The following is a 19,803-nucleotide window of genomic DNA, read 5'->3' as shown; positions in this document are numbered from 1 at the left end:
CTGATGATCTGTCAGATGTTAAATAAGAAAGATACAAAATGTGCAGAGCAGTGGATCCCAGGACCAGAGTTGAGATATACCTGTATATTTTCAGTATCCACATAAAGTATACAGGATAAATGTGTACATTAAGAAGACTTTAAAACAATGGTTCCAAAAAATATATATATAAATATTATCTTATATTATAACATCTTTATTTTAATTATTTTAATTTATACTTGCAAGTTAAAAGGAAGGTCATTTGCAAATAGCCTATATGAAAATCATCTGAAGGTTACTCTATCCATGTTATCTAAATACAGTAGGCTACTAACCATTTTTTAGCTTATCTATAAGTATTAGCTATAGTTTACGCTTGACCTGGTCTAACTAACTTACAATCGCGGTATGGCACTCTAAAATCGGATTTGTGCTCACTGAACACTGACATACTGAGAGGTAACATCAGGGTGAGTGAATCATGTGGTTCTCCACAGCCTTGACTCCTTCCCCTCCCCAACCATCCTCTCAAATCTATACACTATTACTCAATCTTATTTTTAAGCGCTCCCAAACACACAGAGGGGCTGTTTCACCGCGTGTAGGAGCAAGTGATTGAGTGGACTGGGACAGAAAGTAGATTTGCATCCATTTGCAAAAAAGGAAGCAGGTGAAGTGAGGTAATTGGTCAGACACAGAATTTACTGACCGCGGGGATGCGCTCACTGACAGATTCCATGCTTAATTACTGTGAGACTTTAAAGAGGCGCGCGCTCGTGTTGCTTTTACGTCGATGAGTAAACGTAAAGCTTGTGTGCATAAGTGAGACCGGGCGGCGCAGTCAATATATCTCTCTAAATAAAGATAAACACAAGCTTAGGAAGAACTTGCAGAACTTTTTGCCCTGCTAAAGTAAGACATAATGCCTGTTCGACGGGGACACGTTGCGCCTCAGAACACCTTCCTGGATACCATCATTCGCAAATTCGACGGGCAAAGTAAGTGTATGACTTGTTAACATATTTATGATAATGATAATAATATTCACGATTTTAATAACTTTACTATCGTTATCATTCGAATTTTATTATTACAGTTATTTAGACTTATTTTTCAAAGTGACGAAATACAAGGTTTAGCTCTTCGAAATGTTAACTTAGAATATATATATATATATATATATATATATATATATATACATATATATATATATATATATATAAACACAGACATTTTGTTTTGCTTCTTATTTTCATGACTTTATTTTTACAATGTTAATCTGATTAATATTATTTTTTCTTGTATTTTACTGTTATTGTTAAGCACCACTACACCCAGATAATTACCTTGTACATGTAAAACCCTGGTACTTGGCAGTAAAGGTGATTCTGATTTAAAACAGTTGTTTCCTATTGTAATTGTCAAGCCAAGAAACTGGACATTGTAGTTGTAAATTCAAATTCACAGGATCTTTTTTTATTTTTATTGATCAATTTATTTAATTTTGATTTAATCTAAATAAACAGAATACACACATATACATACATACATACATACACACACATATATATGTACTGTATATATATGAGCACACGGGTGAGGATTTTTTTTCTGAGACTTTAATAATAACTTCTTCATAATTTTAATTATTTAAAGTTATAAGTTGATCTTTCTTTTAAGCGAGGTAAAACAGACATGCTTTTTTTGTTGGTTCTACATGAATGTGATTTATGAATAACTTGCATCTCGTTTCATGCTTTACCTCAACAGATCGCAAATTCATCATAGCCAATGCTCGAGTTGAAAACTGCGCCATCATCTTCTGCAATGATGCCTTTTGCGGCATGTGCGGCTACACACGTGCAGAGGTCATGCAGAAGCCGTGTACCTGCAGTTTTCTGTATGGACCGCATACTGGACGACCAGCGATGGCCCAGATGGCCAAAGCCTTACTGGGCTCTGAAGAAAGAAAAGTGGAGATCTCCCTATACAGGAAAGATGGTAAGTTTCTTGGGGGTGTTTGTTATATTTGTGAATTTATACATTCATTTTGTACGTGGCATTACAGTGACATAAAAAAAAACTGGCCTAGCACTCATCGTATTTCATCGGACCCACCAATACTCATTCCCTGAACATTATGCTATTTCTATTCTGCTGTATCCATCTATGTGACATTTGATCTGTCCCATAATGATTGATCTTGAAGTTTAGCCTCTCTTGTGGAAGTCTCTCTTACCATAGCATTCTTTTATTGTGGATACTCAACTGAAAGATGAGGATTACAGTATAAGTGCTATTCTAATTATGTCTATTTCTGTCCTCTCCTATTTAAAGATTGCATTTCTGGATGATGTATTGCTTTCCAGGACAGCTGGGAGTTTGAGAATAGGAACAATAGTCATACAAGACAATTGCAACAGACAATTTCTCACTATCCAGATCAGTTTCCCTACCCAATTCCCAGTGCTATATGCTAGTAATCCAATTGGTTGCATAAGGGTGTCATTACAATGTGTCCTCTAGTGGTGCTCAGGTCAGAGGACGATGCATACAGTGAGGATTTGAGTCTACAATGCTAACAAGTAAGCAACTCAACAACATCCATGATAAACCAGAGATGCTCCATATGACTATTTTAAAGTGAAAAATATGCTAAAATGTTAACAGAGCAGATAAACATGCACATAAACCATCCTAGGGTTTAAGCAGCAAGTCCCCAGTACAGGGTGTTTTTCCACTGATCTGGATGTTAGGAATACTTCTCAGTGTGACCCTATGTAACCTAACCACCCTAAAATTCTCAGGTGTGCTCAGACTACATTTAGTCCTTCCGAAATATGAGACCTCTCAGTTTTCGACTTCCTTACACCGTCGTCTCAATTTCTGTACAGTATATCATTGGTGACAAAGTTTAGGATATGTGTATAATCTTGGTTATCTATTGACGTATGGGGGTCTGTGGGTATTGTCATTGTATCTTATGTCAATCCATCACCCTATGCCTACAGGATTATTATTTGCTGGCATTTTCAGTATGTTTATCAGAATACAATAGCAATATAAATATAAGCTATAATTGGTGTTCAGATGCCATGTTCGAAAGTTTAGGTGTGTTTTATTAAGGTGGTGTAAAATGCATTATGTAAAATACTTTTTAGCCACAGCTATCTCACGGCAAACAGAATAAAAATGTAAATGATTAAGGAATGATCAAATCTTGACAGAATTGTTATTAAAGATTTTAGACTAAGTTTAGACTCGTATAATCTGCATCTAGTGTAAAGTGATTGAAACGAGTTGAGTTGAAATCACACAGACCAGAATAAAATTCAGGCAGGTAAATGTGGTAAATAAATGTGATGTCATTGAATATATTTAATTCAGTACAGTTAAAATCAATCTATTAGTTCCATGAACTAAATATTTAATGAACTTAAAAAGATTTGTAAACATTTGTACATCTCTGAAGTTGTTCATACATGAAATGTTTACATTTGAATGAGAGCTGTTAATATGATAATGTAAGTTTAATGTCTATGCAAATTCATGAAAATGTCTGTGTGTCAGTAGCACATTTTACATATGAATACATATGCATAACATATGCATTTGCCATTGTGTTTATGGGTTTCTCCTATTTGTCAGTGGGATGCATTGTCACCAATAAAAATCGAATTTAATTCTTAATTAGTCATGGAAATTTAAATAAAATTCTTCACGCAAATATTACACAAAGAAAAAATGGAACTTGCCTTGGAAGAGATGTGCTTTCTTGTATCAGTGCCAAAAGAGACATAAAATGACTTTAAAATGAATTAATCAGTAGCAGGACTTTGCTTTTTTAATATTTTTTTAGCCAAAAAAACCTAATGTGAAATGTGAAATGTGAAACCTAATGTGAGGAAATGAAGGTGTCACGGTCAGGAATAACGACCTGCAGTCTGGAGAAGACTACTGGAAGTTTCAGCACAAATTACCTGCTGGAAGGAAGGACACACAAAAAGCTCCTCCAAGGGAACTTTGAAGGATAAAGATGCTTCAATGAAATTCTGCAATATGCTAAGGCCATGGGGCATATTTAAAATCGTCTAGGGATGCACAAAAATCTATTTCTGATTAGAAAACTAGTATAATCGGCATAAATAACAGTTTTGTTTTATGAACCTCAAGACGTAGTGCCTTCTCATTATGTTACCCAGTGCACCAATGCCAGTTTCCTGTAAATGCGCTCTTGTTGCAGTAATGATCCTTGCCTCTGAAGAGAGTCCTTGGGAAGGATGTTGAAAACAAAGCGTGTAACTGATGGTGGTTGCACCAGTAATCTTCCAACACAAAAGAGCAATTCCAATTAGGGAATGCCCATCCCTCTTTAAAGCCTGTTGCTTCTCTGAGGTATATCTATGAGGAATTTATTGGGAATTGCATAAAGCCTAGCAGATAATCACTTAATGATGACCCCTGGGGCAGATTATGCTCTTGCAGTAAATGATCTGGGGATGACTTTTAATAGGAACTCCCCATTTCAAACTTTGCTTACATTTTTTTTTCTTTAACTTAATGAGATAAAACAGAGCCTCATTAGCTTGAGCTTTATATTTGATGGAAATAATGGTGATATTCTTTCCTTGTTAAGAAATCCTTCACACAAACTGAAAATTTAAAGTCATTTGTTGCATGTCTTAATGAGTACTTATTTATAGTAGAGTAACCAAGCTTCTCTTTCCCATAATAAAAGTCAGGGCAACATTTCCATCTATTCTTCACAAAAACTATTGTATGACTTCAGAGCATTCTGAAATACATTTGGAGCATGAAAGTCTCTGGTCCCCATTCACTTGCATTAAAGGAATAGTTCACCCAAAAATGAAAACATGCTGAAAATCCACTCAAATTCATCTACATCTTGGATGACCTGAGACTGAGAGCAAGTACATTTTTTCACCAAATTAATTTTTTGGATGAACTATTCCTCTAAAAATTTAAAATAAAGAATCTAAATAATATAACATGACCAGTGTAAAGACAACAGCTGTCACTTTAAGAGGTGAAAACTCTATTTACAGTATTTTTCACCCATCTTCTCTAGACATTCAATCTTATAAGCATGAATATCTTTCTAAGAAGTATTTTTTTTAATAACAAGTAAAAAGCAATTAGCAGTAAGCTATTTCCCATTGAATCATCAAAAATTCTAAAACATGACCCAATTATGAGTGTAATAAGGAAAGCTCAAAAGGAAAGCCTCTGATCAACAGATAAGACAGAGGATGACCCTGCTCATCAGTCTTCATATTCTGGTAATGGCCTCCTCAGCTATAATTAGACAGAGTAATGACTAAACCATCTCTGGGAGTTAATTATTTAAATGTCCGTTCTTCATCCCTGAACTCTCATAGGAGAGTCTAGTCAGAAAGCCCTCCTTTCCGTTCACCTGAGTTTGGAGTTTATTTTTTTATTTTTTTGTATGTTGCTAACCTGGTTTTGCAGTTGATATCACCATTGGATCGAAGTTGGAGTCAAACTTAATGAATACTTTACAAGTGTCAAAGAAAACTATCAACAATATTTAATCTTTAATGTTAAAAGATAATCTGTTATTGAGTTTACAGTCATCCTGTATAGTCCAATTCTCTTTACATTTTTTAATGTTTGGTTATTTTATATTTATTTAGCTGTTATTTTCCTGAAAGAACCTTAAACCTGTTGTTTGTCCATTGACTTACTGACTATATTTTGTTTGCTTTATCCATGCCACAGGTTCAAAATTTGTTTCATTGCTCGAATTTCGAGATATTTTCAGAGCTGGCAGTGTAACATGAACCCCAGCAGGCTTGTGTTGGTGTTTTCCTGAGAGGAGTCATAAATACACCAGTAGTTCAGCTCAAACCTCAGGCTATTATCTAAATTTGCATGCAATTTGCCTTTGATATTAAAATCCTATGAGTAAGGAGGCAACAACACGTACTGGTGATACAGAGCAACCTGCTACATCTTGCTTTCTTTATTGTAGCAGGTATTTAAAAATATAAATAATTGTCCACCATGCAAAGTGTAAAGCTGCAGTATTTATTGTACCACATTTAAATAAATTCTGTAGAATTTAGCAGTTAAATTTTGATTATTTTGGCTAATTTGATCCTTTCAGAAACAAATACTAAAGCAGAGGTACTTAATTCTAAAACCCTCTTTGAGATCTTGATAATTTTTAACATGAAATTCAGAAAACATAAATAAATAAAATAATAATAATAATAATAATATAATCATTTTGGAAATATGCCTATTTATCAGCAGGGGCTGTTCTAGGGTTAGCAGATATCTAAAGGGTTATCCCAGAGATATCCATGTATGTGTCTGAAGACACGGGATACACTTCAAATAAAGTAGGTTTAAAAGTTACAGGCTAAGTGGCTTAATATTTATTAAAGTGACAAGTATATTTAATCACACAATGTTCTTAAGCATACACATATTTTTAAGGAGCTCCTGCATACATTTACACTGCACTAAGAAATTGCATAAATATTGAGATTTATTTATGAAATATAAAATGTAGAACACAGAAATATGAAATGATAGAAAAAAGTAGAATGATACTTTTAAAAATGAGACTAAAATTGCCAGTAGGAAGACACTGTCTTAATGACTGATTAGTTGAGTTATTCAATTGATTTGTTCAAAACGGCTGATTCGTTCAGGAAGGAAGTAAGAAACTGTTTTAATGAAAGGGTCAGTGAATCACTGATTCAAAAACTGAAACAAAAAATGAAAATTCATAGAAGCACATCATGGCTTTGTTTAGAACCATTTCACGAAATTGAGCAAAAATACCCTTTTCTCTATGATTTAAATCACTTAATATTAATTTCTTGTTTATTAAATTGTTGCCCTGAAACTTAGAAAAGTCTACCACAGACCATGATAAAAGATAACCAATCTGTTCATATAATCACTTTAAGTGTGTGTGTGTGTGTGTGTGTGTGTGTGTGTCCGTGTGTCCTAGAAAGTCTGTGCATATAATACCATGATTAAAGGTCTATATTTGTTGCTATACAGTTACAATAATCTAATTTTGACAGATGGTGAGATTAAGTATTATAAAGTTATACTGTAAATTACAGATAGAAGCAGCAGCACTTTGCTGTTTAAGTGCTGGTTTAATAGAAATGATTTTAATGCACATGAAAACTCTTGATGTCTCACAAGATATGGTAATGAAAACATTTGAGGCTTCAGCCCCCTTAGCCCACCCCTAGTGCTTCCCCTGTTTATCAGTTTCATTGCTTTAAAACAAGGCTTAAGGTATACTCTTAAAAATAAAGATTCTTTATTGGCATTGATGGTTCAGTGATGAGCTGTTAAACCAGATGTAACCTCTCCACTGCAAACCTTTTTTTTTTTTTTTTTTTTTTTTTACGTGGAAAAAGGTTTTATGGTTTCTCAAAATGTTTTTCATCCAAAGGGGGGAAAAAGATGCAGCTGGGGAAGGTGGAAGGTTTCAAAGGAACTCTGAAATTGTGCTGCAAAATGCTCTAGTGCAAGCTAACCAGCCATATAAATGTAAAGCAGCAAGCACATTGGGTGCATATGCAATATGAACCAATCAGCTTGTGCCAAGTAGTCTAACATTGTAAATATAATCAATTTGTGGTAAGGACCCATCAGCCTGTGCCATCTAGAGTTTCATGACAGAATTTTGAAAATTTTGGAATGAAACATAAAAAATCCCCAACACAGTTTAAATCAGATCTCAGAGAGCATAGTTAATCTCCAAATGAGAAAACAGAGTGTTAAACCAAGGTCAAAAAAGGCATTTTAAACTCAATTGATCAATTTGTATTTTTTCTATAATCACCACTTCAAAGAAAAATAGCATTTTTATTTTCTCATTGCAGTAGCTGGTTTGGAGGATGAAATAGATAGAGCGCATCTAAAGCTAACAAGAGGATATGGTGGAGAGGAGGAAGAAAAAGATGAGGGGGGGGGGGTGTCAGGCTTTAGAGCCACTAAATCCCATTGTTAATTTCAGTTTTCTATGGTGCTTATGTGCTTATGAAAACAATACAATTTCCTCTGGTGGCATTAACCTCCCTTGTCCTAATAGCGGTCTCTGTCCTTGGTACTGAAAAAGTCAAAATCCGATTTAGTTTGTAAGGTTGGCAAATTAAAGTTTGCCTTTTTCATGGATGTAAACAAACATACCTTGACATTTGCAAATTAGGGCTTGAGATTCACTTGGGAATGTGTGCGGGCATCTCTTAAAAGGCTTGGTTTTACAAATTAGCTTGACATTGGCCAGGTCACATCTTTTTTGTTTTTCACTACCAGTGTTATTTCTTGAGAAATTTTGATATAAAATGCTTTTATGGAGCATTTAACGTATAATAACCTTTCAGCATTTCTGCTCACCTGTATTGGTCTGCTATCTTGTATCCTCTGAAGAGAATTATGACGCAGAAGATGCTGGTGTTAAGCAGCAGATGGTTACACTCTTTGTGGTTTTACAGTAGCAGATGCTGCTGGTATGAATGAAATTATTTACAGAGGAATAGAGGAGTGTGTTTCATTCTTTAATCCCTGAGAGATGGCACTGTGTTCCCGAGCCATTGTTGTCCTGTCTGCCCTTGAGTTCATCTCACTGTGAAGTACTCCTGGCCATCAATACTGGCCCATCAGACTGGCACAGAGAGGGACTGATTGGTTTGGCATTGTGAGAGAGCAGGAACCACAGTGCCAATGTGGGGTAGCTATCAGTTGCCACAGTGAACAGTTGGGGCTCAGGACATCTGCCAAGCTGGTTATCACAGACCTTAACACAGACCTTTGCCACACTCGTTGATTGTAATAGTGTAAATCCTCTAGTGGAAAAAACCACGCATCAGTTATGTGTTTGGAATGTAGTGGGTATCTTTTGTTGTATGCTCCCCTCTAGTGGTGACAGAAACATATGAAGAGCTTTTCCTGTACTGATGTTGAATGACCATTATTGAAAAAATTTAGATTTCTCCTCTTTTCACAGGTGTGTGTTTACCATGCTTAGTGTATGTGGTTCCAGTTAAGAATGAGGATGGTTTAGTCATCATGTTCATCCTGAACTTTGAGCTGGCAGATCAACCCCACGGCAGCTCACCGGGCAGAGACATCAACCTCAAACACACCATCCCATGGCTCTCTAAAGGTACTCTGATGGGACAGATCTGATTCATTATGTTACAATATTTTGAATGTTATGTTATTTTGTCTGTCTGTGTGTTTATCAGTTCAGAAAGATTGGCTCTTAAGTAATTTAAGTGAAGTAATTTTTTTAAAAACACAATTTTATACACATTGTTGAATGCTTTTCTTTAGAGATCCACCAAATAGTGGTATTTATCGATAGACTAAGGTGTAAAAATAGCATAAATATTGCCACAATTTGATTTTATGCTTTAAGAGTCAATCATTCACCAGCAAAGCATCTATAAATTCATAAAATGATTAAATATTTATACTGTATGATGCTTGTAAAACATTTAATTTTGCCAGAATACACACCTATTTTAAAATGAGCTTCAATGAAGGTGCATTCAAGGTACATTAAAGTTTTGGCATTTATGGGACTTCAATTCATGAGTTACCATCACTGTGTTTGATTCACATAATGCAATAATAATCTGTCAAGATACATAAATTCCTTACCCTTTGATATTTCCTCAGCAAGAAGACACCGTATCAGGTTGCCTCTGCCTTTGCTGCGTTCCCTGAGTGGCAGTAAACAGTCTCTGCATGAAGATGCTGAAAAAGGCTACGTGCAACCGATGCCCCATATGGGCCATGAGTCAGTAGCCCTGGACAAACTGCTCTCCCTGCCTGAGTGTTCTGCAATCGGAGGATCTCAGCTGTTTTTGTGGGAAGATAAGGCTCAAAATGAGCCTGAAAGTGAGCCACATCCATCAGAAGTGTCCCCTCCCCTGCCTCAGGGCGTCTCTCAATCCTCCCTTCGTCTGCACCACCTCACCTCAGAGGCATCTCCGTCCAGCTGTAGCATGGCACACAGTCGCTCCTGTGAGAGCCTGTGTGGCATGCGGCCCTCACCCTCCACCAATGACTTCAACTGGGACAGGAAACTGCCCATCAGACCCAGTAGCACAGGTAATGATTCAACCAGTTAGCCAACTAGGTATTCTAAATTGTGTTGCAAAGAAAAGGGTGATAAGAGAATAAGCACCAACATGAATGATAGTCCAGTAAACAGTTTAATGGTCATTATAAAAAATATGACCACTGAACAGTTGCAACTGACCAGTCAGAATGAAGTATTCCAGAGAGACGTGTGATAATTGAAACCAAACACAGGCAAAGTAATAGATGAGATTAATTAGATTTTTGCTTTATCCTCTTCCAGGTGCCATGCACCGTAAAGCTAGCTTGCAGAACGCTACTTCCGACTCAGATCTCATTCGGCTCCGGACCTCAGTTCAGGGCCCCCGAATATCACACAGCTTAATGGATATGAAGCCGGATCCCTTAATCGCTGTTCCACCTGGTGAGATTGACATCATTGCTCCATGCAAACTGATAGACCGGACCCATAATGTGACCGAGAAAGTCACTCAGGTGAGGTTGAAACACTTTTCTGAGCAAAAAGCATTGTGACTTATTAACAATCTTTTTTTTTTTTTATTGAGAGAATGTGGCTCAATGACAGAACTGCTCCATAAAAAACAAATTACACAGTGCTCTGTTTTCTTTATGATTAAAAAAATGTTTAAACGTTTTTGGGTTGGTCTGTCTCTGCGGTCTAACAGCACTTGTCAGTGTCAAAATTATTAGAATGTGCCAATCAAGTCAAAGTAAGCTGGGTTTACTGTTCACAGAGGCAGAGTGCAAATTCCAGCATGACATCAGTCTAACATTGAAAGAGAGTGAAACAAGATGGAAGTTGCAAATCATTTAATATTAGCCAGCTGTTTTACAAAAGAAATGTTAAATGCCCGATAGCTATATCCAGTGATTTAAACTACTCAACTTTTCTCAAAAATGGCTTTTTTTAAGAGTGAGGATGAAAGTTGTGTGTGTGAATTACATTCGTCTGTGTGTCTCTTTCTTTCTCTACCAACAATGACAGGAGCTGTACTGAGGGCTCCTGTAAACATGAGTCCGTAATGAGACCCAAGCTGCTTAGGCTGAGGACTACATAACATAACCATCTCCAATTATGAAGAGGATTAGGTTGAATTCAGCAAATAAAATCTTTGTATGACAGTGACATCCATGTTATAAAACCTGTTGAAGGTAGACAGTGACGTCCAGCTGGTGGCTGCATAAATATCACCTATAGAAATCCCACTGGACCAAGCCTAGGAGGATGTCATTCCTCTGGTGGAGTGGGCCCTCACACCCATAGGAAACTGCAAGCCCAAGACGTAAGCCTTGGCTAAAGCATCCACTATCCAGCAAGATAGTCTTTTGCTTCATAACTGGCAGCCCTTTAGAGTGGCATCCTAAGCTATGCAATAATGTAAGGAGGATGTTTTCTCTTGTCTTTAATTACCACTATACACTTTTTCATTCAAAAAACATTATTTCTATCTAGCCAAGTTTCATATGTAAGTTTCCCCTTACAGTAAATGAGAATGTTGCAAAACCGGAAGTATACACAAACTTGCGTCGTTGAAGTGCATCGGCGCCATCTTGTGCACCGAGCCCATTGGCCAAGCTGACACGTTATCTGTATCAGCTGCTTAATTAGTCTAACTGATATATATATAGGCCTGTCACTATATAGTGCATTGTTATTTCACCCTCCCTGGAATGATGTAGTAGATGATACAGTGGTTTTTAGCAGTTTTCTTTATCAAGTTGGTGGCAGTACAAACTTTTATGTAATACATATGCATGTAGCACTGTACATTTAGGTGGTATTTTAAACTGTGGTCTCAAGGCATTCTCCAAAGAAATGTAAAGACTGTCCGTACAGTCTTTTATAACTGTCCCGCGGGAATATCTCATACCTGGCATAAATGCGGCATCCTGTTCAGGGTCATATAGATGACGGCTCAACCCTCTACATCGCGAGTAAATCGCTAATATGTGACTAAATCTTTTTCAAGAACTGCTGGGTTTTATGGCAATAGGCAGAACTAATGCGCAAACGAAAATCTCGTTGGCTGGTGCTCACCTATTGTTCCTGTTTTGATTTCAGCAAATCAGTTCGAGTGAACGCACACAACCTTATTAATATTCATGAATCCAGTAGCTCATTAATCCTTACTGCTTTTTATATTGTTCTTATTATCAGAATTCGTATCATTATTATCTTATCAGTATTTTTCTTATTTTCCCCCCATTTGTTTTTTTTACAGAAACAGTGAATGACCAAAAAAGCACCACAACCAGTCCAGTTAAGGTTCAGTTAAAATGACTAATATGCATTCAAACATGGTTATCGAGTTTTAATTCTAATTACTATAGTTATATTATTAAATAATACTTAATTATCATGTTATAATGCTTGACAGACTTATGTTAACAGTGTACTTTCAGTTATTTAAAAAGTGCAATTTTACAGACATTTATTATACAGGTGCTGGTCATATAATTAGAATATCATCAAAAAGTTGATTTATTTCACTAATTCCATTCTAAAAGTGAAACTTTTTATTCATTCATTACACACAGACTGATATATTTCAAATGTTTATTTATTTTGATTTTGATGATTATAACTGACAACTTAAGAAAATCCCAAATTCAGTATCTCAGAAATTTAGAATATTACTTAAGACCAATACAAAGAAAGGATTTTTAGAAATCTTGTCCAACTGAAAAGTATGAACATGAAAAGTATGAGCATGTGCAACACTCAATACTTAGTTGGGGATCCTTTTGCCTGAATTACTGCAGCAATGTGGCGTGGCATGGAGTCGATCAGTCTGGCACTGCTCAGGTGTTATGAGAGCCCAAGTTGCTCTGATAATGGCCTTCAGCTCTTCTACATTGTTGGGTCTGGCATATCGCATCTTCCTCTTCTCAATACCCCATAGATTTTCTATGGGGTTAAGGTCAGGCGAGTTTGCTGGCCAATGAAGAACAGGGATACCATGGTCCTTAAACCAGGTACTGGTAGCTTTGGCACTGTGTGCAGGTGCCAAGTCCTGTTGGAAAATGAAATCTGCATCTCCATGAAGTTGGTCAGCAGCAGGAAGCATGAAGTGCTCTAAAACTTCCTGGTATACGGCTGCATTGACCTTGGACCTCAGAAAACACAGAGGACCAACAGCAACAGATGGCATGGCACCCCAAACCATCACTGACTGTGGAAACTTACCACTGGACCTCAAGCAACGTGGATTGTGTGCCTCTCCTCTCTCCCTCCAGACTATGGGACCCTGATTTCCAAAGGAAATGCAAAATTTACTTTCATCAGAGAACATAACTTTGGACTACTCAGCAGCAGTCCAGTCCTTTTTGTCTTTAAACGCTTCTGACGCTGTCTTTTGTTTAAGAGTGGCTTGACACAAGGAACGCGACAGCTGAAACCCATGTCTTGCATAGGTCTGTGCGTAGTGGTTCTTGAAGCACTGACTCCAGCTGCAGTCCACTCTTTGTGAATCTCCTCCACATTTTTGAATGGGTTTTGTTTCACAATCCTCTCCAGGGTGCGGTCATCCCTATTGCTTGTACACTTTTTTTCTAACACATCTTTTTCTTCCCTTCGCCTCTCTATTAATGTGCTTGGACACAGAGCTCTGTGAACAGCCAGCCTCTTTTGCAATGACCTTTTGTGTCTTGCCCTCCTTGTGCAAAGTGTCAATGGTCGTCTTTTGGACAACTGTCAAGTAGGCAGTCTTCCCCATGATTGTGTAGCCTACAGAACTAGACTGAGAGACCATTTAAAGGCCTTTGCAGGTGTTTTGAGTTAATTAGCTGATCAGAGTGTGGCACCAGGTGTCTTCAATATTGAACCTTTTCACAATATTAAACATTTCTGATATACTGAATTTGGGATTTTCCTTAGTTGTCAGTTATAATCATCAAAATTAAAATAAATAAACATTTGAAATATATCAGTCTCTGTGTAACGAATAAATATAATATACAAGTTTAACTTTTTGAATGTAATTAGTGAAATAAATCAACTTTTTGATGATATTCTAATTATCATCAGTCTGGTGATAAAAAAAAAAAAAAAATTACTAGCCAGTGGCGATTCAATTGCCAAGGTGTCCGTAGAGGGTTGCAGCTGTTAATGGCTGGCTGAAGAGACACTTACCCTCCATTCCTGTTTGAAGGGCATTCCAACAGATCGCAGAAGGAATGAGGTCATGCCAAAAGTCACATGGTACATGCAGCGAGGTGTCCTTCCATTTTCAGCTGAGTTATCTGGATGCCCAGATAAGACAGAAAGATCTATATCTATTATCTAGATGTTATCTATATATAACTGTTTTTTTTTTTTTTTTACAAATCGCACCTTGATGTATAGTTTCACAAAACTGAAGTCAAACCATTCTGTTTTTGCTTAAAAATTTCGAAATTATACAAACTATTTTAAATTAAAAACTGCTCATGTTGCATGTATGCAACATCTTTGTTTGGATCATGATTAAAATGCAGTGGTTGCCTCTAATTTTAAATGGAAACAGCACAGACCAAGCCTTATTTTGTTTATATGAATTTAGATTTATTTTATTTGTGTTATTTATTTGGTTTGGGGCTTGTTTTAAAATTTCTATTTAGTTTTGTTATTTACATTCCATTTAATTTTAATCATTTAGCAGGCACCTCTCATCCAAAGCAAATTAGGACAATAGAAGCAATCAAAACCAACAAATATTATTATAGTTATATTTCAGTTTCACAAAGAAATGTACAGAATTTTGTCCAAACAGTGATAAAAGGACACATTCAATTCATAATTAGTCTTAAATAAAATTTTGTAAAAAATAAATAAATAAATAATAATTGTGAATCGATTTGTGAATTGAGTGAATTGTTACATTCCTAAAGTAAGTTGATAACAATAACAAATGTTTAAGAATGAAGGATCATGTGACAAAGAAGGCTGTAATGGCTTGTTACTTAAAAAAATATTACAATAGGAAACAATTAATTTAAATCAGAATCACCTTTATTGCCAAGTACCAGGGTTTTACATGTACAAGGTAATTATTTTGGTGTAGTGGTGCTTAACAATAACAGTAAAATACAAGAATACATTATATTAACCAGATAAACATTGTAAAAATAAATTCAATAAAATAAGAAGCAAAATAAAATGTGTATATATATATATATATATATATATATATATATATACATCAATTTTTTACATTTTTTTTTTGTAAATGTTATAATTTTTTTGTAGCCTAATTCGAATTCATTGGGCCCTCCAATTGATGTCATTATTCATTTCAAAATGTATTGATAACACCAACTGAGAGAATGAACTCAGTGCCAGACACTCTGGACCCCCCCCCCCCCCCCCCAAATGGTTTAGTCCGCCCATAGACGGCAGCCAGCGGCAAACAAGTAACGCAGTCGCAGTGAGTCTTGAGCGGTCTAGAGCCTGAGAGCCTGATCATGCTGCGCAAAAAAAAGCCCAAATCGGGCTTTCAAAAAAAAGAAAGACAGGAAGGAAAAAGAAAGGAGGCAGAATGAGGGGAAGCAGCTGATGACTGATTTCTTTCCAAAAGGTGAACTGAGTTTGCTTGTTATGCACCTACATCCAATTAAAGTTAACGTAGTCAACTCCAGACAGCTGCTGCTAATGTATGTATGCTAATGTTAAATCTTTAGCTTAGTTTGTCAACCAGGCTGCTTGTTACTGTAAGTAAATTATGGGCCAGGCCTAACGTCAGGTTGCCAACATTAACCAGTTTCAGAAACAAACAATGCTGTGCTTAAAAGCTATAGTCAATGCTCAATAAATTCATGATGTTATCAAAACCAATGAATAGGGTTGCAAAATTCTGGGAATTTTCAAAGTTGGAAAATTTCCATGGGAGTTAACAGGAATATAAGGGAATTAATGGCAATTTACAAAACTGAAAGGTTATTCCTTTCTTTTTTTTTTCATTATGGCAGGCTTAGCTTATTTGATTGGTTTCTGAGGGTACAGTTGTCTCGTGTTCTCCTGTTCAAAAATAAATGTTTTTAATTTAAAACTTGCATCAGTATCATGGATCAAAATGTTAGTACACAAACGAACCCGATGTAGCCTAAGGTTTAAAGGTATTTGAGCACAAGAAGGCCAAATGCATCAATTCAGGTGGTGAATGAAAGAACCAGTCATTACTATAATCTGATATGATTATAGATTTAAACACTATTTATACTTGTTTATATTCAAATAATTAAAAAAAAAAATTCATTCAAAATTGAATTTTCATTTTGCTAACCCGCATCGTACAATGGCATGTGTAGGGGGCCCACTGACATTGAGAGTATACAGGGCCCAGAATTTGGTGCTACGCCCCTGTATATATATATATATATACAGTACAGACCAAAAGTTTGGAAACATTACTATTTTTAATGTTTTTGAAAGAAGTTTCTTCTGCTCATCAAGCCTGCATTTATTTGTTCAAAAATACAGAAAAAAAATTTATATTGTGATATATTATTACAATTTAAAATAATTGTTTTTAAATTTATTATACTTTAAATTATCATTTATTTCTGTGATGCAAAGCTGAATTTTTAGGATCATTATCACATGATCCTTTAGAAATTGTTCTAATATGATGATTCATTATTATTAAAGTTGGAAACAGTTCTGCTGCTTAATATTTTTTTCAGAACATGTGATACTTTTTTAGGATACTTTGATGAATAAAAAGTAAAAAAAAAAAAAAGCTATGTTTTTAAAATATAAATATTTTGTAATAACAATATACACTACTGGTCAGTAATATTTTCTTTCTTTCTTTTTTTAAATAAAATCAATACTTTTATTCAGCAAGGATGTGTTAAATTGATAAAAAGTGATAGTAAAGAAAATATATTATTAGAATATTTATTATTAGAATTTTTTTTTATTTTGAATAAATGCAGTTCTTTTTAACCTTTTATTCATCAAATATATTAGACAGCAGAACTGTTTCCAACACTCATAATAAATCAGAATATTAGAATGATTTCTAAATGATCATGTGATAGACTGGATGTTACATGTGACACTGAAGGCTGGAGTAATGATGCTGAAAATTCAGCTTTGCAACACAGGAATAAATTATTTTTTAAAGTATATTCAAATAGAAAACTTTTATTTTAAGTTGTAATAATATTTCACAATATTACTGTTTTTTCTGTATTTGTGATAAAATAAATGCAGGCTTGATGAGCAGAAGAAACTTCTTTCAAAAACATATATATATATATATGCTATGAAACATAAATATAAAAATATGGGAAAAATACAATTTTAATAATATTTCACAATATTGCTGTCTTTATAGTATTTTTGACCAGTAGCCCTAAATGCAGCCTTGGTGAGCGAGAGACTTTAAAAAACATAAAATCTTAAAACACAAAAAATCCCCCAAACTTGTATTTACTTGAATTTGGCACATCGTTCAGTGCAGAGAGTGTTTTTGTTTCTTGTAAGGAAGTTGATTTCACAGAGTTGTGTTTTTGCACAGGTGACTTGCAGCTGCAGTAGTTGTGAATTGCCGATGTTTGTGTAATAGGAACTTCTGACTCTTCTAAACAGGGACTGATGGGTTATTTTGGTCATTATAATTCAGCAGGGAAACCGAGGGATACCTCGTCCCCTTTACACTACCTCTGTCTGTCCCCTCACAGAGGTGGCATCATTCCGTTGTTCCTCTCCAGAGCCCCAACCTACTTAAAGTGTCATTAGCTCATTAATCACATTGGCATACTCACAGGAGGCCTGAGCTCTTGCCTGACCTGCTGGAACAACCACCCCAAGCTATAAGCTCTTTCCATCAGAAACTCTTCATTATTTCTCTGTTGTTATATGTGTGGGTGGCGGGTCTTAGAATTATTGGGTAGGACGACAAAAACAGTTTGTTTAGTTAATGAATTATGCATTATGGAAAAGTTATGGTGCAGACCCAGTTGTATTTGATTGTAGACTAAAATCATGAGAGTTTGGCCTGCAGTCTTTTGCATGCATACAATTCTGTGTACCTTCCACCCACTTACAATGTGCTGACGTTGTTACAGTCTCCAGCCTCTGTATAATGCTTAAATATTAACATGTCATTGCTAAGCCATATGGCTAATCCTGAACTGATGCTGATAAACATTCATTCTGAGATCATGCAAACGTAGAATAGCTAATGAAGCTGCTGAGGCAACTCAGGTGAAGTTGCAATGGTGGTCTAGATGGAGACCTTTTCACAGGATGTGCTTTTGCATTCATAAATATCTGGACAGAGCTAAATGGAATGGAGCAGTATTTTAGCTTGACACACAGTGTCTTAACGCAGCATTCATGAAGGGAGATGCTAAAAAATAGTGAAAGTTGAAAGAACCATTAGAAAACAATTTAATGTTTCACATTACTATTCAACAAACTTTGTAGTCGTTTCCGCTGATGTATTAAAATGATCCACTGTGCTAAATTTTTATTACAATGTAAAAGTATTTACTTTTAAAATAAATTGTTTATTTTTTACTTTCCATTTGTGAAAAATTCTGAAAGTTGTGTCTCCACAAAAATATTACGCCACACAACTGTTTTCAACATATATACATGTGCAAATCTGTATATTAAAATGATTTCTGAAGGATTAAGTGACACTGAAGACTGGAGCAATGGCTGCTGATTCAGCTTTACCATCACAGGAATGGGTTAGGTTTTAAAGTACATTGCAATAGAAAACATTTTTGTAACCCCAAATTTGAAAGTGTGCTGTATGTTCAGTAAAATACATTTGAAAGGCAGCAAAGAAGCATATTTAAAGCACATTCTATTTTTATCTCAGGCTCTTGACATATCCCTAACCAGATAGACAATAGCAGATGATTACATGCTGCATTGATCAGCTTGTGTGGGATGCACAGTGAGTTTGTGCAGTGATCAGTAACTAGCTCTGCAATGTTCTAAGAGAGGATTTAGTTTTTAGAACTCTCCCACCTTATATATATATATATATATATAAAGCAGCAGAGTATGATGTTTCAGTTACTCATAATTGTTAGTTCATGGTTTTCTCCATGTGTTACTGTAGATTCTGCTGTGGAATCCAGACAGGTAAAAACATTTCCTGTTAGAAATGCATTACTGACCTTTTTTTTTGACTGAATCAGTTCAAATGTGGAAATGGTGTCCCATATGTGTTTAAACAAACAGGTTTTATATGGCTTTTATTTTTTTTTATTTTTTTTTTAGGCCTGTATTACCAAAACAACACCTGGGGCCAGGCTGCTTGTAGAAATTACAAGTGGCCTCCGTGGTGAAATAATGGCAAAAAATAACTTTGGGAATGACCTTCTTGGAGATTACTCTTTATAGATTTGGGACTTTTACTAACTGGAATGGATTTATGATTATGTTTATTGGGTATGGATTCTGGACACGAGCAACACAGAGTTGAATTCATCCTCAGAGATGTCCTGATGGATACAATAGGTGGATCCACAAGCTTTGCCACCAGGTGTGCAGTGTTTGAGATTCCCTCTCACGGGAGGGAATATGGAAACACTTGCTGTGATTATATTGAAAGCCATCACAGTAGTGACAGGAGACATAGGGCTTATGGTTTCATCCACAGGGCAGTCAGTAACCTCACCAACAGTGAAGGATGAGCCACTTAGGCACAATTCATGATCAAAATATAGAGAACAGGTTGTAGCTGCTGCCGG

General features: G+C 35.7%; 2 protein-coding genes across 2 annotated transcripts in view; both read left to right on the top strand.

The window, feature by feature from the left end:
* Positions 1 to 629: 629 nt before the first annotated feature.
* LOC132155434 (potassium voltage-gated channel subfamily H member 2-like) lies at positions 630 to 10,136 on the top strand. The gene is made up of 4 exons (XM_059564277.1): positions 630 to 980; positions 1,753 to 1,983; positions 9,005 to 9,163; positions 9,682 to 10,136. Exons 1-4 carry the CDS (start codon positions 905 to 907, stop codon positions 10,134 to 10,136), a joined length of 921 nt encoding a protein of 306 aa, XP_059420260.1. The 5' UTR covers positions 630 to 904.
* Positions 10,137 to 10,385: 249 nt separating this feature from the next.
* Positions 10,386 to 19,803, top strand: part of LOC132154980 (potassium voltage-gated channel subfamily H member 2-like) — a 33,996-nt gene continuing 24,578 nt past the window's right edge. The window contains exon 1 of the mRNA XM_059563736.1: positions 10,386 to 10,581. Coding sequence (XP_059419719.1) covers positions 10,471 to 10,581 — 111 coding nt within the window. The 5' untranslated portion in view covers positions 10,386 to 10,470. The remainder of the gene's footprint in view (positions 10,582 to 19,803) is intronic.

Source organism: Carassius carassius, chromosome 12 (assembly GCF_963082965.1).
Source record: "Carassius carassius chromosome 12, fCarCar2.1, whole genome shotgun sequence".
Taxonomy (NCBI): domain Eukaryota; kingdom Metazoa; phylum Chordata; class Actinopteri; order Cypriniformes; family Cyprinidae; genus Carassius; species Carassius carassius.
Note: the sequence above shows the minus strand (reverse complement) of the source record. Positions and strands in the feature narration are given on the sequence as shown.

Bases quoted from the DNA above. Each gene is read 5' to 3' on its own strand.
- LOC132155434 (XM_059564277.1), top strand. From the start codon at position 905: ATGCCTGTTCGACGGGGACACGTTGCGCCTCAGAACACCTTCCTGGAT. The intron at 981-1,752 runs GTAAGTGTATGA...TTACCTCAACAG, and splicing joins TCGCAAATTCGACGGGCAAA to ATCGCAAATTCATCATAGCC. The intron at 1,984-9,004 runs GTAAGTTTCTTG...CTCTTTTCACAG, and splicing joins CTCCCTATACAGGAAAGATG to GTGTGTGTTTACCATGCTTA.